The 23,073-nt window shown below is 40.7% G+C and overlaps 1 protein-coding gene across 2 annotated transcripts; it reads left to right on the forward strand.

Moving 5' to 3' along the window:
• The first annotated feature begins 81 nt into the window (after positions 1 to 81).
• LOC125300743 (low-density lipoprotein receptor-related protein 8-like) lies at positions 82 to 22,322 on the forward strand. 2 transcript variants are annotated; one of them, XM_048252875.1, is made up of 13 exons: positions 82 to 165; positions 1,882 to 2,163; positions 2,859 to 2,978; positions 3,431 to 3,556; positions 3,748 to 3,919; positions 9,598 to 9,813; positions 11,761 to 11,879; positions 13,950 to 14,089; positions 18,638 to 18,779; positions 19,874 to 19,987; positions 20,335 to 20,409; positions 21,084 to 21,229; positions 21,488 to 22,322. In XM_048252875.1, the coding sequence occupies exons 2-13, from the start codon at positions 2,019 to 2,021 to the stop codon at positions 21,497 to 21,499; spliced, it is 1,527 nt and encodes a 508-aa protein (XP_048108832.1). In that variant the 5' UTR covers positions 82 to 165; positions 1,882 to 2,018; the 3' UTR covers positions 21,500 to 22,322. The 2 variants fall into 2 exon arrangements, with proteins under 2 accessions (XP_048108832.1, XP_048108831.1); XM_048252874.1 differs by lacking the exon at positions 82 to 165 and adding an exon at positions 195 to 405.
• The last annotated feature ends 751 nt before the right edge of the window (positions 22,323 to 23,073 follow it).

The raw sequence follows: 23,073 nt of genomic DNA on the forward strand, positions 1-23,073 counted from the left end.
TATTTTTCCATTCATTGCCAACCTTTTTGAATGTGATATAACACCAATTTAATATCATCACAAACAGTTGGAATCACCATTTTTTAACCCCCGGGAATGCAATGAATTACCTGGTGACAATTCTGCCAGGGGATTTGCCTCATCTCAGCAGAGATTAAACCAAAGGTGAGGCACAAAGGAGTGTAATTACATAAAATTCACCTGGACAATTTTCATCATGACTCAGCGAGTTAACCAGAGTTCACTGTTTAGTAGACCATCTACTGACTGGATCCGCCTCAAACTCAACGTTACGTCACATACACGCGCCGTCGCGAGTGCCAAACTTGTACAGTGAGTGAAGCATGGGACACCTTGGTGCTACCATCATCCTGATTCATATTTTATTTTGGACTGTTTGCAGTGGTAAGGAATCTACTACAGGGAAAGAGCTGCGCGTGTGTTTTACACTGTTTCCGCATGGGAAGGGAATATTTCGTTTCACAATTATTAATTCATCACGACCGCATAACAGTTAGTAGCTTGTTCTGCTCGAGCGTTAAAACTCACTGACCGCCTGAAAGAAACCGTTTGCATGTATAAAAACCTACTGCCCTGGTTGGTTTAATATTATGGTAAAATCAAGATAGTTAGTATCAGGTAGGGATGCACACTTAATGTAAACATTTAGCTGATAGCTAGCTCAATAGCATGTCCTTGAATGGCGTGCTACCTCACACACGCTTGCATCTTACTTATTTAACGTTAATGGCGTGGCTTTTATTTAGTACATGGCAAATTCCGTCCTTTCCCTTTCCGTCGTTTTCCTTATATGTTTTATATTGCTTGTAATTTATCGCATCGACCTCCGAAATTACTGACGGGCGGCGATAAGTTGACAGTTGAATTCATACAGGTGCTGGCAGCCAAATGACTAGAGAACAAATTCTGTAAAATGATGCACGCCGTGCACGTGGTTGAAAAGCAAGACGCTTTTAATTCATATTTTCCTCTATTTTCGAGGTTCTGCTAAGTGCAAACTTTTGTGTGCAGTCGTAACTAACACGTGAACTGCTCACCGGTAGACCGGTAGAGGGAGATAAAGCAAAACAATGGCTCAAAGTTAAAGATTTAACATTTTCTCTTTCACCTGATTGACGTTGAAAAATCAACCCTTTATGTATTATACAAGTTTTACGGTTTCTTGACTCATATTAATGACGTGTATTAATGTGTGGGTAGAAGAACTGAAGATGTAAACCCATAGGACAGATTGTCTTTGTGTTCACCATAATGTGTGTGCAAAAGACACTTAAACAGTGTGTTTTTTCTTGAGCCTATGTGTCAAAGGGGGTAAGGTACAGACACAGACATTTTCACTTGTTGAGGCAGACCATGCACAGGGTGTATTATAGGGCCTGCACCCTAAAGCACTGATGCCCTGAAGAACAATTATTGCAGAGTTTATGGCCTACTGGTTAGCGCTTCGGACTTGTAACCGGAGGGTTGCCGGTTCGAACCCTGACCAGTAGGAATGGCTGAACTGCCCTTGAGCAAGGCACCTAACCCAGCACTGCTCCCCAAGCGCCGCTGTTGTAGCAGGCAGCTCACTGCGCCAGGATTAGTGTGTGCTTCACCTCACTGTGTGCTGAGTGTGTTTCACTAATTCACAGATTGGGATAAAGACCAGAATTTCCCTCACGGGATCAAAAGAGTACTTAATTTAACCATGAATGTCATTACCTGAGTTGAAGAGTAGGAGTGTAATTGTAGTAGATTGGTGAAACTGATTATCAATGCATAATTTAATTTGCAATTATGGATAAAGACCTTCACAAATGATCGGTGTTGACACTACCCCCTTGAAAGAATTGCACTCACTTCTGGCCTTGAACTGCACAGGTTTGCCGAAGTGCAAGCGGGACGAGTATGCCTGCGCCAACCGGCGCTGTGTATCCTCTGTCTTCCTCTGTGACAAGGTGGATGATTGTGGCGATGGGAGCGACGAGGTCTCCTGTAAGCAAGACCGGCCGTACTTAATGGTCCCTAGAGCCCCCACTCCTTCTCCTCAAGCCCCCTGTGGCCCCTCAGAGTTCAGCTGTGGGGATGGAGAGTGCATCCCGCATGCCTTCCGCTGCGACCACTCGGAAGACTGTGCAGATAGGAGTGACGAGCAAGACTGTGGTAGGACATGAGCTTTAACCTGTCTGTCCATGTCTATGTGCCTGCTTTACTTAACTACAAAGTCGGTCTTAAAGAGTTGTTTCTGATGGACGTGAGTAATTATAGTTAAAGGTGCGATATGTAAGAAGGACACGTAGTGTTTAAAACTGGCATTGCAGTCCAAAAATCAAAACATTTGAGAGCATTAAGTAATTAATCTGGCAATGCAAAGGTCGAAATGCTACTAGCTGTGTGAAATTGGCGGAGAGTGGCGCAACAGGCCAAAACACAAACTCAAAACATAAACAGTATTTGCAGGCTGAAAATTAAAGTCTGAATTGTGAATATCCTGGCTGTACCATTGTTGTCAGTGAAGCCATTATTTGAAAATAATATGTTGCTTTAATCTCTGATGGTCATTTTATGATTTATTACAATAAATGTTGTACATATCGCACCTTTAACTGCTGATGTATGACTCTAAAGAGAACCGACCCCAAAAAAAAAACAAAACAAACAAACAAACAGTTAAAACAGTCTTATACTAGTGATGACGTAATGACATCAAGTTGTAGGCCTTTGATTTTAATGACTGAAGAATTGACTGCTATTGTGGTAATGTGACTGAAGACTGAGTACCGGTACTTGATGAGAAAGTCACTTGAAATGCTAATGCCCAGTGATCTGCATGAAATGCACCTCTCTGTCTCCTTCAGATAAGAATGAGTGTGAGGAAAACAACGGGGGCTGCTCTCACCTGTGCCTGGACCAGCCCATGGGTGTCTTGTGTGACTGCCCCCCAGGCATGATGCTAGTGGGGGATACCCAGTGTGAGGGTGAGGCCTCCTCTCTGCCACTTTTGTTCTCTTCGAGTAGAGAAACGGGCATGCTGTATTAGGAGTAAACATGTTCTAGTGTTAAACTCGTATGTATTTTAAGTGGAAGAGAATTATATGTGTGTCCAGGAGGTGGTAGCATTGCCCATTTGTATACAGTGTACACATAGGTCTCACTGAAGGAAGTAATCAACAAATCATGGGGAAACATCTACTACCATAGAATTTTTCAGTCTGTAGAATGGTATTCAAAGTAGTCTCTCTGGATAATTTTGGTGTACATAGATACTTGTCAGAGGAAAATGTAATAATGACAATTAAGGTCTCTGCATTGTAGTATTTATTACCTAAGATATTGTCTAAATTGTAGCTTGAATATCATTTTGTAAGTTGCTTGGATAAATGTGTCTCCTTTTAATAAATGTAAATTTAATGCAAATCCCTTTCCTCAGAAATTGATGAGTGCCTTAGCAACGATGTCTGCAGTCAGATTTGTATCCGTGTGAATGGCACCTTGAGCTGTGATTGTCATAAAGGTTACATAATGGGTCCCCACACTGGACAATGCACAGTCATAGGTAAGAGCTGCCATAAGGGAGGTGACTGATAAGTGACTGTTTGCATCTACTCCAATACAAATGGACACACATTGGCACAAAATATTTCCTTGTCTTCTGTAGTTCCTGGTACCAGGATTTAGGGATTAGTTTGACTCCTCTCTGTTTAGGACTCCTCTCAGAATTGTTTGATTGTCTGTGTGTTTGCACAGGAGATAAGGCTGTCATTGCATTTAGCAGTTTGACTGGCCTGCGTTCCGTGGACACATTGGGTGAGGAGTACCGTCAGGTCACAGCATCCTCCACCACTCCAGGCCCAGTGGCCATGCTTGTTGCAAACCGGACCATCTACTGGGCCAGTTCCGAGCAAGGCACCATTTACAGGTATGACATTGAGAAAGCTAAGAAATCTTAGAACCCATCCCCTCCTGCCCCTCCCACCCCATCTTCTTGTGTTGTCATGCGTAAGAGTGGGCCAAACCTTGTAGGCTATGTGTGTACATCTGTGTACACACCATATCTTTTCCTTTGTTCTAATGAGTCTCTGTGCAGCGCCTTTGTATATGTATTTACTGCAAAAAATAAAATCTAACCAAGTGTTATTAATCTTATATTACGATCAAACAAATTGTTTGATCGTAATATAAGATTAATAACACAAAGTTGAATGAACGAGTACTTATGTCCTTTTGATTTCTTTTGATGTCCTTTTGAGTATTATATTTTTATTAGACATTCTCTGGTTTAGTTCAGCTTCATCTCTGCTCTTGCACGAGGTAGAAAAGTAGACCAAAACAGTAGATTGACGAAAAGACGATATATGTCGTAAAATTAAGACAATACTAGATGATTTCTGTTCGATAGGCAAGAGCCATCTACAGGATTTTCATCGAAAGTCATCAAATTTTAGCCTAGAAATCTAGACGCACCCCTAGCGGCTGCCAGGGCTAGTCTAGCAACTCTCCGTTGGCTTGTGAGCTCCAGAAATCGAAACTAAATCAGGCCATTGAAATCGTGTATAGAGTCGTTAGGTGGGCTTAACATAATTATTGATGGCAGAGTTGCAACGGTTTGGCTTGAATTCCCTGCTACTTGAAAACAAATAAGATGGATGTTGCTGCTGGCGAACAGTGTGACACGAGTTAAGCTTTTATTATGTTGGCAAACGTTTGAACTAGCCAACTAGCTCCGCTGGTCGGAAACGCATGGGACTCATAGCGCTGCCGCTGTCCTACTGATTATCCCGCCCCTCGGACTGAGCACTGCGAACGGTGAGTGCCCAGACCCTACATTTTAATGTGGGTCTGGCTCGCCAGGCTAATCAAATTTAACATCAAGAGAAAAAAATAGATTGCCTACAGAAATTGGAGAATAATGAAAGCATACATTTAAAACAACAATGCTAATTGTTTGAAATCAATTGCGAGTTTGATTGGCTTCACTCTTGAACACATAGACTATAGCCTACAGTCTATGCTTGAACAAAACGAGTGAATGAATAAATAGTATAAACTCAAAAACAACTTTGCCATATATTCAAAACTATCTATAGCCTACATTCTTATATAACTCCCATAAGTCCCAAAGTGTTTGAAATAAAATTATCTAAATTTCAATGGCTTTCAATTCAATTTATGCCTAGTTTTTGATCTGTGTAGTGTCGTGGAAAAACCGGTCCACTTCCGAATCCACTGAACAATTTATCACTTAACTACTTACTAATTAGCACTCTGGAACAAAGCGTCCGAAGGAGACAATGCAGACAGGAGATCTCTGAAGACTGTTGATCTTTATTCACCGTATTGCAGTGATAGTCCAGCCTAAACGATGTCCAGACCAGGTGTCAAGCAATAGGGTGATGTGAGATGTCATCAGCTGGCGCCCCCGATGAGATCTGAAATCAAAATGGCTGCGGCTTATCTTTTTATACTCCTTAACCTTGAAGTTGGGCCTTCTCGCCTCCCTCGAAAAACACCTGTTGGCCTATCAGCATCCACCAAGGTTATGGATATTGGTGGGACCCCTTGTCATATCATGCATAAAAATTATATGCAAAACTGTCTGATTCTGTTTTTTTCTGTTTCACCTCATCCTCTTGCTCTTGACCGTCTAGGCCCAGTGTCACTGTGCACTCATTCACCCCACTCTTTGACACCTGGTCTGGTCTGCTTAAGATGTGTACAGGCCTTGAAGTCTCATAATAATTGCAGTAATATCAAAGTTTATAAAAAAAACATACATGCATCCTTTAAGTCATAGAAATCGACTACAGTAGCACACAGTTGATTTGACATTCATGAACAATCGTCGACACATGAAGCAGTTTTAATTATTAGCTGCCTAGGCTACAGAAAAATTATTCTTTGGCTTGCATCAGATATAATATAGCCCACTGGCAAAGCTGTCACTGAACAGCCTACCAAATGTGCACGACCCTTTATCAGCAGTAGACATATTTCTTTCATCAAAGATTATAACTAAAAATGCCATTATCAAGGTGATAAACAATGTAGCCTTAATGGGAAGCGAACAAGCAAGAATGTAATTCCTTTCCTATACCGTCTCGCTGCACGTTACACCACCACTGAACGTAAGTGAAGCAGAGTAGCACGATTCCTAGAACCAGACGCATGTGAAGTTAAAACATTTTTAATCGTATAATCTTCATACATTCTTTGGAGGTAGTGAATGTGTAAATCCATGCTTGGTGCACTGTCGGGAAAAAACATTTCTATAGGCCTACTTCTATTTTTGAAGTTGTAGGCTACAGGTGACGAGAGCACAGGTTGACGGAACCATCTTTTTGGACTCGTTTTCCGACTGCTTGTTTTTTTTTTGCAACACAGCTTAATTTAGCCAAAGATTGTTAAGGCGGAGCAAGATACTTCGTTGTAGTTCATGTCTATACATGGATTTCTATGCAACGTCACGAAAACATGCGTGCGCAACCAAGAGGCAGAAAGCACCATAGAACAGCATACATGGATTTCTATGGAACGTCACGAAAACATGCATGCGCAACCAAGAGGCAGAAAGCACCATAGAACAGCATAGAGCAATGCAAAAGAATAAAATGAGTTTTTGTGCTGAAAACTGCACCAATTCGAAATCACGATGGCTAGAGAATGTTAAATATGTTCAATATCCCTAACGGAATGCATGTCTTCGCCAAAAATGACAAAATACGATGTCATATTAATAATCCAAATGAACATCAAACTTTGAAATATAGTCTGAAATGAGATGTTATTATCATTGAGACAACAGGGGTATACAAAAAAATCCGATTGTAGCTTACAGCAGCCGACTATTTAGGTTAAGTTTAAAACGTTGTGGACGGCCACCAAGCGTCTTTTGCCTCACGGCTGCGCGCGCATTTAGTTTTGTTGGTAAACGGGAAACCCTTGTATAGAGCAATGCAAAAGAATAAAATGAGTTTTTGTGCTGAAAACTGCACCAATTCGAAATCACGATGGTTAGAGAATGTTAAATATGTTCAATATCCCTAACGGAATGCATGTCTTCGCCAAAAATGACAAAATATGATGTTATATTAATAATGCAAATGAACGGCAAACTTTGAAATATAGTCTGAAATGAGATGTTATTATCATTGAGACAACAGGGGTATACAATAAAATTCGATTGTAGCTTACAGCAGCTGACTATTTAGGTTAAGTTTATAACGTTGTGGACGGCCACCAAGCGTCTTCTGCCTCACGGCTGCGTGCGCATCTAGTTTTGTTGGTAAACGGGAAACCCGTGTATGAGCGCGAAATGGGGATCGAATCCTGTCTGCAGAAAGAGGCATGTCGATGACGTATTGATAAGCGTACGTTGCAACCGGCCAACAGCAGCGGCATAAATAACCGGCGCACACCTGATATAAAGTCGATTTTCTCCAGACTGGAATGCTCAAAAATGCTAAAAATGTACCTGAAATTTTCAGAAGGGTTTGAGGATCATAAAAACGTGCCCAAAATTCACATTCTTAACTCTATAGAACCAAGACCTTAGCATATGTGGTAAAATTCTGAGCTATGCCCATAGACTTCAATGGAGCAGTCGCTGCCTCTGCTCTGCATAAAGGGGGATTTTGACCCCCCCTCGTGCGATCCGGGTTCCTGGAAGTGGCTCCTGATGAAATATCTTGCTCCACCTTAACAATCTTTGATTTAGCTTGAAGGTTAACCCAAAGATTGTTAAGGCGGAGCAAGATACTTCGTCGTAGTTCATGTCTATGGGCACGAAATGGGGATCGAATCCTGTTTGCATAAAGAGGCGTGTCGATGACGTATTGATGAGCGTACGTTGCAACCGGCCAACAGCAGCGGCATAAATAACCGGCGCACACCTGATATAAAGTCCATGCCCATAGACTTCAATGGAGCAGTCGCTGCCTCTGCTCTGCATAAAGGGGGATTTTGACCCCCTCGTGCGATCCGGGTTCCCGGAAGTGGCTCCTGATGAAATATCTTGCTCCGCCTTAACAATCTTTGGTTAACCTGCTACAAGACAATGTCTAATAAGGGGAGAACCGCCACTCTCTGGAAACTTCCGGTTTCTGAACTGGTTGCAGTTCCTTTTCTGGTTCCACATGAGGGTGCTCATGAATAAGTGCAGAATGAATGGAGGTCTATGGAGCTATACCCCTCAAATCCACTTTTCTCTGGATGTAATTGTTTGCCCAGAAATGTGAATGTTGCATGCGAAAGAGGGGGCAGAGAAAATACAGGCCGCTGAGATTTATATTTTTTGAGTCACTTATTTGATCTAAAAAGCCTTTCAAATGCGCCAATGACGTCATTCATTAGCAGAAAGCTAGTGTGTTGTGGGCAACAATGACCCAACCTGTAAGAAATCAAAAGGACGTAAGTACTCGTTCATTCAACTTTTGACCTATAATCCATATTAAGCTTGCAGAAACCACAATCAAATCTTCGATTTTTCAACGACAACCAGGTGAAAGAGACACATTTAGCCGTCTAGCTCCATAGACCCCCATTGTTTTTGCACTTATTCGTGATCGCCCCTAGCGGAACTACAACAGATTGCAGGTACAATGGAGTTAATAGGGAGTGATCCGGCTCTCCGTAAACGGGCTCTGCTGCTACGGAGCAGGTTAGTTCTGTGGCATAAATTCCCATGGTTACCAAGCTGGGATTCACGTTAACCTCATTAATGTAACGGAATTCTCACTGAAATTAGCGAGACTTATCGAAATAAGCCAGGTTTGGCCTTTAGCGAGGTTGATGGAATACCCCCCTGGTCAAACTGGTGGCCAGGTATGTGGTGGAGGATATGCTGCCATTTATATACGGTCGAGTTAGACTCATTCAGGGCACTAGTTGCCAAAATACCGGTCAGAGGAGGGGTAGCCCTACCGTGTAGACGTTATCGAACTATATAGATGCCTAATATAGCCTACTTGAGGGGGAATAAATATCAAAAGTTCCAAAACATCTATTGTGTTATTTGCATTGATCCACTATATAGGGCCTATCTACATATCTACATACATGGCATTTGATTGGAGGCTAGTCTCACTTTGTCCCATAGCAACATTAAAATAGTTTAGATTTGTATACATTGTTTCTGTTAATAATATATTGTATTAAGTGTCCATTATATTATAATATTCAGATTTATCCTATTGAACATGCACATGTATTTTATGGTCCGTTAAAGAGGGGTGGAGGTGGGGTCACATTTGAGCATTTAAAAATGTACTTGAAAGTAACGCAATAGTTACTTTCTGAAGAAACTAGTTACTTTTATAATTTGTAACTGAGTAAGTAATTTAGTTACTTTTTGGAAGAAGTAACTAGTAACTGTAACTAATTACTTTTTACTGGTCTTCAGTCCTCTTCAAATTGTAATTTGTACATTACATATTTTACCTGCTGCCTTGGGGTTAAATCACACAACTAAATAATGCAGTAGGTACAGTTTTTGCTTTGTGTGTGTGTAGTTTGTCAGTTTTCATTTAATGTTGTTTTGTTGTTGTGTCAATTTTCATACTTTAAAATTAAAATGCGGGTGCCGGGTGTGGTCTCTTCTAGGACGTCACTGGAGGGAAATGCTCATGAGTCTGTGTTGCTGTTGCGGAGCCAGGGCACCATTCTGGGTTTGGCTGTGGACTGGATCCACCATCTGCTCTACTGGACCAACACCAACACACATTCTGTGAATGTGGCCACTCTGGATGGGTCCCAGCGGCGTCTTTTGGTGGAAGGCCTGTCCAAACCGACTGGAGTAGCAGTGGAGCCACTGGAAGGGTAGGTATGAGGCTGCCAGAGTGCTGTATAGATAGAAGTTTATATAGAGTTTGGGATTGTGTCGTAAAGCCGCTGAGAATTATGGGAATAGCGATATCGGCGGCTACTGTACAAATAGAAATCCAATGGGGTAGGCAAGACTTACTTCAAATAGACCTCTTTTTTTCACTACTGACAGGCTCAACACGTACTCACAACTGCTGGCCAACATGGAAAGGATCTCTATGCTTATATAACTATGTCTGTTTTACCCAGTGGATGTAAAACAACTTAATACGACTGTTTGCACGGGCATTAGTAAGTTGCAGCGTTCCGCTAAAATGGCCGTTGCTATACAAACTCTATATGAATAGAAGAGAGCGAGATTAGATGTCATTAGAACACTGCTATAAACCTCAGAAAGACTCCTTGTGATTTTGTGGTGAGGTTTCCCTGTTGTTTTGTCCCATTCTGAAATTATTGGCTTTTGATATCTCCTATTGAAGGGGTTGCTTTTCTTTGTGTTTCTAGCCTGACGTAGCCATACTCAAAATTCTTTTCAGAATTTGAGTCTGGAATCAGAGCATTGGGACGTGATTATGGGGCGTGTTTTAACCAATACAGGGGAAAAATGCCTCTGCACCCAATTGAAAAGACCTAACCAATCAGACCAATGAAATAGCCTACCTTGAATCCCAGTGATAATGACCAACACATCCTTCTTCTTGGCAAATGCTGTTTTTTATTTGCTTTTTTAAAGTTATTGGGCTGTCAATAGGCTAGACTATTTTGTGCAACAGCCACGATAGCGACATAAACGTCTAGTGACAAGCTTTTTGCTGTAAACAAAATCATGCGAAGTGCACTCAGGTCACATGAATGAATAGGCACCGTTGCTTGTCTCCATTGTATAAAGCCTGCCCGGACAATTGGATTGGTCCGCACAATTCTCAAGTTTTCATAGAGTCTTCTCAATAGAGCGACTCCAGACCAGAATTTCACGACCTCAAATTTTGTGGGCAGGGTTAAATTCGGACTGGCTTCCAGGCTAACTCATTTCCTGATCTCTGTCCTTCTCTGGCTTCCATTTGGACCTATAAGTCCTATAAATATCCAGATATAGCAACAGTGAGCTATGAAGGAAATAATTTTATATGACTGTTTCTTGCCCCAGACTTGGTGGAGGCTTAGCCACATTTACATTTAGAGGGTATTCTCTTTCTCAATGCAGATGTAGGTGTGAAATGCTCCCCACTGGCTCCTACCATCTGTCAATCTCCTCTGTTCTGTCTTTGGGTTAAACAAAGACCTTATAGTTAACTTTAGCGGAATTATATGTTTGTGTTATTAACTGTAAATGTATTCATGTTTGGTATCATTGTAATAGTCTCAGTACAAGGATTGTAATGATTTGATTGTGAGAATGTTTGGAACATTCTACAAGTGATATTTCTGATATATATGATATCTCTCCTCATGTTAGACTGTTTCTGTATAGTCAGACTGTTTCTGTATAGTCAGAGAAGTCAGAGAGTTCAGAGAAGTCAGATAATACTGAGAATCTGGTGAAATCCATGATGGGGTGAAACAAACATGTACTTTTCTCCCTTGAGGGGCACTGGCCCCTCATTGAAAAGAATAAAGCCTGGATCTTGACCTTTCATCGTCCTGATTAAGTCTTGGTAGTAAAAATATACTATCAGCTATTACCTCTGTCCAAATGAATTGGTGAAAGTTTGTTTTATCTAGTCCATCCTGGACCAAGTTTGTTGTAGTCTATGTTTGCAACCGCACTCAGCCTTTTTTCTCCCACCCAATTTTCTCTGTCGTATGCAAACAGGCACCACAGGTCAAATGTAAACAGAATTAGAAGCCAGATTGTCTCCTGAACATCATGTCACTTTTGTCCTATCAATCTCTTGGTTATCTATCTCTGTATAGTTATGCACTGCTGTTTGTGTTTGCTAGGCTGCTGTTCTGGGCCGATGCCGGTACCACTCCCAGGATTGAGCGTGCATCGCTAGATGGACGCGGGAGGACAACCCTGGTCACCTCTGTGTTACAAAGCCCAGTAGCCATTGCTGTAGGTCAGTGAAAACAATGTCTTCTTTCTGTGTGTTACTGCACATAATCATACATTGCAAAAGCTGACATCTAGTGAAGTGTTATCTTATATTAACATAAAATGTTACAAAAAATGTTTTTAGTATAAAGATACTTATTTTAAGTCAAATAATTTTATGAGAAAGCTCAAAGTAAGTCAAAATCTTCTTAAATTAAGAATGATCTGTCCATGGGATAAGTAAATTTATCTTAAATTAAGATACATTTACTTATCCCATGGGCAGATAAATTTACGTGTTTTATGTCTTAATTTAAGATTCTGACTTCTATGCAGTATTAGCAATTTCTTCGCTGTTTTCTCAGTATTCTTTTTTCTTCTTTTTCGCTGGCTCTGTCATGACGAATGTCTGAGAAACTCTATCGCTACCTTGTTCTAGCCGGTGCCTTGCGTGTATGTGTATTTTAAATGCAGTAAAGCAATTTGTTACCGCCGCCGGCCCAAAGTTGCAAGGGTGGTTTTTCCGCTCACAGGCGCTATGATTTTATTTTATTTTATTTGGATCCCCATTAGCTGATGCAGAAAACATCAGCTACTCTTCCTGGGGTTCACACACAACATATAACAAACAAGAAACCAACATACAAGACAACAGATATAAAAGCAGGAAATAAATAGATACTTTTCCTGGGGTCCACACACTCCATAAAACAAACAAAAGATCAACATATAAGACAACAGATATGAAAACAAACAAAAGAAAGACAGGAAAGAATGAATAACTAAACCATTAACACACAAAAACAGACAACAACAACAAAAGATAAGATGACAAAAAGGGAAAAGAATAAATGAGTAAACAAAAGTAAAATTCATTAGTACATACTAGGATTCAGTGCAATCAGCCATGAGGTGTCGCTTTACTTGTGTTTTGAACCTAGCTTTATTCTGAAAATTTTGATATCTGATCTGGAAGGGAGTTCCATTCAACCATAGCTCTACATAGTACTGTGCGTTGCTTTGAGTTTGTTTTGATTGTTGGAATTATGTAGTTACCACTAGTGGCATGTCTGGTAGGGTATGTGTGCACATTAGCGCTAAGTGTAAGCTGCCTAAACAAACAGTCGGGTTTGTTTAATGTATTAATGTTTTTTTATGAAAGAAAGAAGGGATGCTTTCAACCTCACATCAACTGTTAGCCAGGAGAGTTGGTCATGCATGTTATTGATGTTGGCTCTCTGAGTGCATTTAAGGGCAAGCCTAGCTGCTCTATTTTGTACCCGTTGAAGCTTCCCTAGATTCATTTTTGTGGTACCTGACCAGACCACCGAGCAGTAGTCTAGGTGTGACAGTACAAGGGTCTGGATGGACCTGTATGGTCAGATGAGGTGTTAAAAAAGAAGAGCATCTTTTGACTACAGATATATTCCTCCCCATCTTTTGCGCCAGTAAATCTATATGTCTTGACCATGATAATTTACAGTCTAAAGTTACACCCAGCAGCTTTGTTTCTTGTACTTGCTCAACAGCAACATTGTTCAGTACCAGATTCAGCTGGGGTTTAGAGCTTAATGAGTGTTTTGTTCCAAATGCAATGCTCTTGGTTTTCGATATGTTCAGGACAAGTTTGTCATCAGAGATCCATGTGAAAACCTCAACCCGAAAAAGTCATATAACCATTCCAATGACTCCGAAGCTGTAATGTTAAGGTAAATTAAGCTAAAAACCTGCATAGTTCAACTTAAAGTCAAATAACTGAATGAGAAAGCTCAAAGGAAGTATCTTTACTCTAAAAACAATGCCAACTAGATCTTTCTATCTTTAATATAAGATTATAACACTTGGTTAGATATCAGTTTTTGCACAGGTTTGTAAGTTAATAACGTCACTCATCAGGATTGGCTAAGAATGTTGACTGTACTTTTAGATGTTTGTTTTGCAATTATATTGTTGAATGCAGTTATTGTACAATTGACTGGCAAATATATGTATAATTGACTGGCAAAACTGGTCAATAAAACTGGTCAATAATAAAAAACTGATCAATAATGGACATGTTTGAAAAGTTTGTGTGTGTGTGTGTGTGTGTGTGTAGATCTCCCGCGCAAGCTCCTGTACTGGGCCGATGCTGGGAGACATTCATTATCACGGGTCAACTTCGACGGCAGGCAGCGTAAGACCGTGCTGGAGTCCAACGGGTACCTGGACCGACCGTTTGGACTGGCTGTGTTCGAGGTACTCGATGTCTCCACCCCCCGTTGTACATGATGTAATTGTTAATATCATTGCAAATTCCTGTCTTCTGTCACTTGCTCTGTGGTAAGAGAATCACCCCTGCAGTACTATAGCCTGGCACAACAGGGCAAACAGGGCTTTCATTGTTTTTCTTGTTGCAAGCTAAATGTCAAAAACAGACGTCATCGTGCTAAAACTGACTGATCAACTAAAGGCCCTTGCACATAGGCACCAACATTAGTGTGCACACACTGCTTTCGGTGAGTACATCGTTTTCAATACAACCCTGCACACCCTTTCGCCACTGCTGTGTAGATTAGTCATATTTTTGGGAGTGACGCTCCATGAAATCCATTGTGTAGTGAGTGCTTATAAGTTAAAGATATCAGCACTTGTGTGCCTGTGCAGGTGATAGTAAGTGTCAGCGCACTCATGTCGGCACCTAGGTGCGGTGCGCATAATGAAGGAGGCCCTCACCCTTAGGTGCATGTACCTGAATGAATGTGCCTTTTATAGCAGGGGTGGCAAACCTGTGGCTCTTTGCCTCCTCTTGTGCGGCTCGTAGCTGCTCAACTGATGTTCTCACTTCTCCTTGGATTTAGAGTTTTTTTTTTTTTTTAAATAGCCTATATTTCTGGTAAATGAAAATGCTTTTCATAAGTTGATATGAACTTTGCAACCCAATAGTTAGGGTGCAATGTTTAAATTAAAATAATTTTACCGTCATGGAGAGCAATCTAGCCCAAAAAGAAGCACTTTGTTTCTTTAGCCAGGTGTAATAATACTGTTGCAATCAGGAAAACCCTGACGCTAAGCGTAAATGGAAAGAGGAACACATACATTCAAAAGGAGGATTCATCTTTTTTGTAGGCTAGCATAGCCTTTCTGGTTGATATGTCAACGTAACCAAAATAACACTGTTGAAAAACGTGTTCTACAGGATCTGGGATATTCAGTAGCCCTTGATGTAGGCTTACAACTCAGTGTTTCCGTAATGTTTATGTGGATGCTTTGTGGATGCCTTGTTTATGCAAAGGGGATGCTTTGTTTATGCAAATCTTAACCGGCGCTTAACCTGAGCTTACCAGTGACAGAACAAAGGCAGAGCCAGTTATACATTCAATGAGTGCTAGTTATCCATTGAAAAACTAGATGTACCGCATAGCGGTACAAAATATGACCGCCGCTCAGTCCTGTACATCCGTTCCGCGAAAATAAATCACACTTCAATTTGTCTCCATATTTTACTCCATCCCCACTCTTGAAACTTTTTGTGTATGCTTGTTTGGCATGCCTGAGTGTGTGTGTGCGGCTGCACAGAAAGTACCCTACTGGTGCTGAAAAGGTGAATAGATTGTAGAATAGCCAAAGAAGATGTAGAATTGTTATAAAACCTTTAAAATCTCTAAACAATCACAAGTAGGGCAGTTCATCACAGTTCATCCATTGCAACTGGATTGATGAAAGGTCACTTACACCTGTAGGCTACATTGTATTTGGGAAAAGCAAAAGGTATCAGCATAATGTTATTTATTTATTTATTTATTTATTTATTTTTTATGTATTTATAAACAAAAACATCTCTGTCAGTTCCATGCCGTTTTCAACAGCTATAAAAAAAAAACAAAGGTCATTTTTGGATGGATGGATTTTTTGTGAATGTTTCTTCTTCTACATAAGATTTTAGTCATCTTTAGTTCATGTAATACTTTATTGTCAATGCACAAATTAAGTAACAGTAGTCTGAAACGTTATTGTTAATGCACAAATTAAGTAACAGTAGCCTAGTCTGAAACGAAATGCTGTTTTACATCTAACCAGTGGTGCAAATAACTGACATGTCCAAATGGGCCTTGATGAAATGCGTCACACATTTTAACGGGCCAAAGTTGAAGAGCTTTTGTCCGTTATTGTTAGTGCAAATATAGGCTGATTCATGTTCCCTTGCATTGTTTAACTGAGGTCCATGGCTAGTCTGGCTTTCATCAGACCAAGCTCAATCTTTTAAGAAATCAAAAAATAAATAGCGGGCAGATCAGGCTGGGTTCACCCAGCCTAGTCCATAGGCACCCGATATTGTTTAATTTTCCGATTGAGATATACACGCTCTGGCTATTCTAAATGCAAAAATGCATCAGGGAGTTATGACAAAACGGTAACTAACAAACTAGATCCTAATAGAAAGTTCTTCCCTAACTTCCCTAAGCTACAGGTAGGATTATAAGGTAGGCCTATTGACAACATAAATTGTCAATAGGCTATGCTGGCGACACAAATAAAATCTCCTTTGGAAACCAATGGCTTTACGCCTTACAGTATCAAGCGGGACTTAAACTGTCATATCGCGGGCTTAAAAGTTGTAATAACATTCACGCAGCTCCATGAGTCAAGGAAAGTGCGAATGAAGTAGCCACTTCTAAATGGGACCCACTACACAGTAGCTTAAGGTGTTTTGCTAAAGCAGCCATAATGAAATGAAGGTGTCATTGTTTGGATACTTCACAACACCGTGCTTTTTTAATTTCACAGACTACAACTACCAAGCTGTAGTCAAAGCACATCGATTCCCCTCTCACACCCTGCACGCACTTAAAACAAAATAAACAGGCGCCTCAGTCTCACGATGTATAGGCAAAACTGTATCAGACCGGTGTAACGTTGGTAAATCTTCCATTGCACAGAATGATTTTGTAGCACGTGCAATAAATGACAGTCAAAAGATACAAACAGTGCTGCTATACATTTGTTTGGTATAACCGCATTTATAGTTTTCTACAAATGCAATAAATCAAATGCCTCCATCACTCAACCAACGCTTAACGGTAACATTACCTAGGTCCTTATTGATATTACAAGATTAACGTACCTGCAGTAAAAACCAAGCATGTCCGATAAACATCCTCAGATTTATTTCGGCTTCAAGAAGAAATGGGAATTACACTTCATGTGAACATCGCCCTATCCTTATTAGATGTTAAGCTGCGGTAAATTACAGTCCTTGTATGAAGGCCCATTGTTTTTTTTCCAACCCACTTTTAACTTCCAACAAAATTACGCCTCACTGCAACGATGCGCCATCTAGTGGACAAGCGACTACTTCTCGCCAATACTGAAAATGCAGCCATGATGATGGTGATGAATATTTATTTTGGCTTTCTTTTAATCCTACTGATTTTCATTTTTTACCGGGGCAAATCACAAATGAGTGATTATGAGCCAGGTTGATGTGGGCCCTTGAGACCAACATACCATAAAAGATTCACAGAGAACTGTGTCTGCCCTACCCTCCTTCGGGGGTCCAGTCCAGCGGGGGCTGCAGATGAAAACGAAAAATGACGGTTCCATGCTATCCATGTGGGGTACATGCTCACCAAGTTTTGTGTACCCCGGTCTTTCAGTGTCCGGGAATCCTTGTTGGTGTTATGCGTCACTAAATGTACACATAAATTATTTTATTGTAAGGCCCCCATGAACGAAAGTACACAAAACTTGGCATGCATTCAGAGGGTGTCATAATGATCCTACACTTTTAATTTCGTGCAGTTTTGACCTTGTCAGCCAGAGATATTGAGATGAAAACACCTAATTTTTGCTTTTTAATTTTTAACTAGGTGGGCTTATACATGAAATAAGTGGTAATGGGATGGGTTGACATGCCCCTTAAGACCAACATACAGAAAAAGGTGGACCTCCTAGGCCCCACGGTTCTCGAGATATTCACAGAAAACTGTCTCCGGCCACCTACAGGCCAGTTGGTGTGTATAGTAACATAAATTAATTTATTGTGTGGCCCCCATGAGCGGAATTCCACAAAACTTGGCGTGCATACAGAGGGTGTCATAATGATCCTACACTTCCAATTTCGTGCAGTTTTGACTGTTAGGTCACAGATACCTTAAATTACACCACCTCATTTTTTTTTTTTGTGTTTAACTAGGTGGCTATACATGAAATGAGTGGTTATGGAATGGGTTGACATGGCCCCTTGAGATCAACATAAAAAAAAAATGGTCCTCCTAAACCCCACGGTTTTTGAGATATTCACAGAAAACTGTGTCTGCCCTACCCTCCTTTGGGGGTCCAATTCAGTGGGGGGCTACAGATCAAAACGAAAAACGATGGTTCCATGCTATCCATGTGGGGTTACATGTCCACCAAGTTTAGGTGTACCCGGTCTTTCAGTGTCCGGGAATCATTGACGGAAATTTGGGCATGCTTAAAAAAAAAAAAAAAAAATCTGACTAAACCTATATGACCGCCCGCTAAGCTGCGGGCGGTCATAATAATACATCACATTGTTAAAGGCTGCCATTGACAGTACCTTTGGTGTTGACATAGCCTAGCTGCCTCTGTCACCAATGTCTATCTCGCAACATTTTCCTAAGTGAAACAAATGTTTGACAGTTGGAGTGAAGGGGGTCGCGAGACTTGGCCAATGTTTTTTTGGGGGTTGCAAGACATAAAGTTTAAAAACCACTGATGTAGACAACATGTAAAGCCTCTGAGTCGAGTTCTGCTGCTGATGATGAAGGTTCTGTTCTGTCACAGGGGCATGTGTTCTGGTCTGACCAGGCCAGCGGCACCGTGAACCGTGCCAGCAAGCACGATGGCAGCTCCACTCTGGTGCTCCTAGGCCAGACGTCCTCGCCGGGAGGGTTAGCTGTGGTACACCCCGTCCTGCAGCCGCATGGTGGGTGTTTTAGTCCTGTCCTTTGGCTGCTCTGTGTCTGTCTGTCTGTCTCGTGTGTGTGTGCGTGTGTGTGTGATATTGATTCTTTAAGCCAACGATTTGATTCTTTTCTATACTTAAAAATTTGCAGTGATTCGATTCAATACTGGGGTCTTTTGTTGATAGGAAATTATAGATTTTGGTTAATTTTTATGTATTACAAAATGACAAATATTATAGGCTAAATTATAGTTCAAATACTGAACATTGACTCTGGAATGAGGTAGGCTACACAGTTTGTTCTTTTCCCCCTAAAACTTCCTGTCACTAGCTAGATGCATTCGAATTTAAGTAAGGGAAAATGTATAGAACGCCGGTCATTATCTAAAAAGTCCCGACAGGGCGAACAGGACCCTGATGCGCCAGTTTCAGATAATGACCGGTGTTCTATACATTATCCCGCTTATTATACGGCTACTTGCCAAAACAAAATAATAAACTCCACGATATCTCTCAACATTTATTGTTACCGTTTCGTTGTGGCTGATCTTGAATCAAAAAATGTTTTAGAACACAGTTCTAAAAACACAACTGTCTGCTTTCACTTTTGAATGAAGTTCCAATGCAAGAAGTGACCGGACTACTTGCGGAGTGATATGAAAGACTTAAATCAGAAGCACAAAACCCGTTGCCATTGACAGCGGTAATTATATGTTTGCAGCGGTAATTACATGAAAATAACTTACAACAAGCCTGCATACCGGCATCTACAGTTTAGGATGGCAAGAGAGAAAATGTGGAGAAATGTTGGTGCGAAAATAAACATGCATCAATGCTTAATGAGTCGCATTGATGCAACTGCATCGTTTGCTATTAAGTCAATGCATTGATATGTGATAGGGGTTTAGAAATGCATCGATAACTATCTCTTTCTGTGTATGTGTTGTACTGCAGGTGTGTTGCGTGTGTGTTTGATCAGCAGTTTCCATCCATGTTTGTTGACTCGCGTTCAGCCCTTTTTGCTGTTAGACCTTTTGATGATGGAATTCACAATTGTTTTGTCTGCCAGATTTACGTTGTGTGTGGTTCTGTGTTCTGCTTTGATAAACTTATAGGTGAGGCAGCGTGTGGCTTCCTAGAGAAGGTGTGTCCATCTGGGTGTGTGCTGGAATTCTTCTCCGAGAAGGCAATGCCCGGTTACACCTGTTTGTCTCCTACAGATCCTCCAAGTAAAATGCATTCCTTCTCTTTTCTTTCTTTTATCTCTTGGAATGTGTGTACATATCTGTCCAACGCTGATATTTTTACCAGGAACCAGTTCTTAACAATTGACAAAAAGGCGAAAAACATGGAGGGATAGGGAGAGAATAACAATCTAATTAAAAATAATAGGGTTCACAGGGTTGGAGTCCTCCAGTATGTTATCTAGAGAGCATTGTAATGCATTGCCATCCAGATCAGTGAGAGGCTGCTTTTGACTGTGTTACAGATAGATAGATAGATAGATAGATAGATAGATAGATAGATACTTTATTGATCCTCAAGGGGAAATTCAAGAAATTGCTCTGTGTTACAGAGATTTCATCATACCAGCCTCCGCTGAAGTCGGACCTTTCTGAGGCCAGCTTCGCATGGATAGTGTCACTTATCGGTAAGTTTTACATACAGCCTGACTTCAGCAGTTTGTTATGCTCCCCAGTTCAGGACCTTTCTTCGTATCAGAATGCACAATGAAATCACAATGAAAGCACATGAGTGAGTTTATGCTTCTTGTTATCTAAGCAGGAGGTAAACATACTTGTAACCTATACAATCATAGGATGTACTGTTTCTAAAAGCCAACATGTTTGGCTTTAACTTATAGTGACCAAAAAAAAATGTCACCAAGAGTAAAACTTTAGGTACACACCAAATCCGATTTTTTTTTGGATGTAATATTTGCACGAAATTACGCAGGCTATTTAACACATGTATTCTTATTAGTCGCACATAGCTGCACATACTGTACATATCTATCTATATGGTTCATACTAAATATCCATATTTATTTTGTTTTTCTTATTATATTTTCTGTTATTACCTGGCTCTTTACAATGCAAGTAGAACGCTCCATTGACTTGAATGGGATTTCCCAAAGTTCTAGCGGTCATTATTTTCGACTAAAGGATCTCTGAAAAAAAATAATGACCGCTGTCAAGTGCTAACTACCCTTTAAGTTATGCAGTGGCCAGATTGGACTTGACCCTTTGGGACTCCTGCATGTCTTCTTAGAAATAACAATCAGCTTTTTTCCCTGAACCTCCACCCTTCTCTCCTGTCACGTAGTGCTGCTCAGCCTGCTGCTGGTGTGGCTGCTGTGGTGGTGGAGCAGCTCCACCCAAAGAAGCCCCAGCCTCCATGCTGACGACTTCCTCGGAGAGTCCCGTGACCCCCTGATGCCTGCTGCCCCTCTTAATGGCCATCTCCTCAACGTGAGTCCCCCCCACCCCCCGCTCACACACACACACACACACACACACACACACACACACACACACACACACACACACACACACACACACACACATACCACAACTGCACTTGCATCCTAGCAGGCAGGCCAGCACATGGTCCTCTACCTGCCTTGACCTGCCTTGTCACCTCACCTGAGTTGACACCACAGTCTCTTAATTAGCCGGCTTAATAGGCAACTGAGATGGCTGCCGTGTAACCCCCCCCCCCCCCCCCAGGAGACTGCTTAAGCCTGCGGAGGTGATGGGACGGAAGGTGCTTGCTTGAAGACGAGGAGTCGGGTGATTTGAGAAGAGTCAGCGTCATCCAGTCATCCTCTCCTGCCATGTCCTCTCCTGTCTTAACTATTAAAGGCTACCAAGTCCCTGTGCTGCTGTGGGGCCAGTGAGCAGCACTGGGTGATGGTGCTGGTGCCAGCCCCTTGCACAACCTGTAATTCCTGAGAGATGAGTTCTGGCGGGAGGGGAGGGAAGGGAAGGTGGGAGGGTGAGGGTGAGGGTGAGGGTGAGGGTGAAGTGACAGATTAAATGGGGATTTAGAACAGGTTATTTAACTCAATGTCAGAGTTTTAATCAGCAGATTATTTGGACTAAGGAATTATGTTTGTTTAATTGCCTTTCTCTCTGTGTGTGTGTGAGAGAGGTTTAACTTCCTTCTTCTTTTTCTAAAAACTTTCCAGGAAGAAATTTCAATGTTGGGCCACCATTTGGTACAAATAGTTGGCCTAATCATTCGTGAATAATTACTTGACAAAGAATCTGTGTTGAGTCACCCTATACTGTAAGCACATGCTTGAGTGACTTCCTGATTTAAGGATTAATCCAACTTGGACCAAGCTGCCCATTACTTGGCAACATGGCCATGAAGTTAAGTTATTATGCTTTAACCTAATTAGTTGGCGAAGTGGTTCTCTGTTTTTCCAGTATTTGCAACACACTTTTTTCTGGCCTTAACTACTCTAATTTGTTTATCTCTGGTACTGTTAAGTTGATGGCTATACAAGTTTTCCTATTCAGATATCCTGAATGGCTGGAATTAGCTGATTTATTGAAAGTAATATGATTAAATATATATATATATATATATATATATATATATATATATATATATATATATATATATATATTATTAATATTTTTTTTTTTTTTTTTCAGTACTCTGGTGTGAATACTGTACTTCCTGCTGGAAAAGGTTATGAGCAATGATTGTACATTGAGTAGAGCTATAATTTATTTTGCACTTTTTTTTCTGTTGGTGATTTCTACTTTTCTTGTTTGGCTGGTTATTAATACTCAAATACAAAAAAATTGGTTTCATTGTAATTCTCAGTTGTACAATCGGGAATGATTGTTTTAAAGCTACAACAAATGGAATAGAATGGAAATTGTGAGATGTCAGATTGTTACCCTTCAGACTGGAGAGGATTGCAGCATGTGATTGTTTCATTTGAAAACAAAGTGTTATATTTATTGTTATAGTATTATTTAATGGTTTTGATCAAAGATTTTGTAGTATATGAGTATTTTTCAGGATGTGAGATAAAGCAATTGTGCTGTAGTTGTTTACTGAAATAAACTGCTGAAAAATGCCCATTGTTGATGTATTAACAAAGCTGCATACATTCAACTTCAGGGATAATGTGGCAGGATAGCCACAGCAGTGGAGAAGATGGAGGAGATCAAACAGATTTCAACGAAAGGCTTTGTTTATTTTTTTTTTCTTCTTTTTTCTCTTTTCTTAAAATCGTGCAAATATTTACAGTGCCAAACATGCATGAAAAATATGCAAAACGAAAATAAATAGG

This window comes from Alosa alosa, chromosome 9 (genome assembly GCF_017589495.1).
Source record: "Alosa alosa isolate M-15738 ecotype Scorff River chromosome 9, AALO_Geno_1.1, whole genome shotgun sequence".
In the NCBI taxonomy this organism is placed as follows: domain Eukaryota; kingdom Metazoa; phylum Chordata; class Actinopteri; order Clupeiformes; family Clupeidae; genus Alosa; species Alosa alosa.

Excerpts from the sequence above, each read along its gene's own strand:
- LOC125300743 (XM_048252874.1), top strand. The coding sequence starts at position 345 with ATGGGACACCTTGGTGCTACCATCATCCTGATTCATATTTTATTTTGG. Across the intron at positions 2,979-3,430 it reads GGGGGATACCCAGTGTGAGG|AAATTGATGAGTGCCTTAGC; the intron begins GTGAGGCCTCCT and ends CCCTTTCCTCAG. Across the intron at positions 9,814-11,760 it reads GCAGTGGAGCCACTGGAAGG|GCTGCTGTTCTGGGCCGATG; the intron begins GTAGGTATGAGG and ends TGTGTTTGCTAG.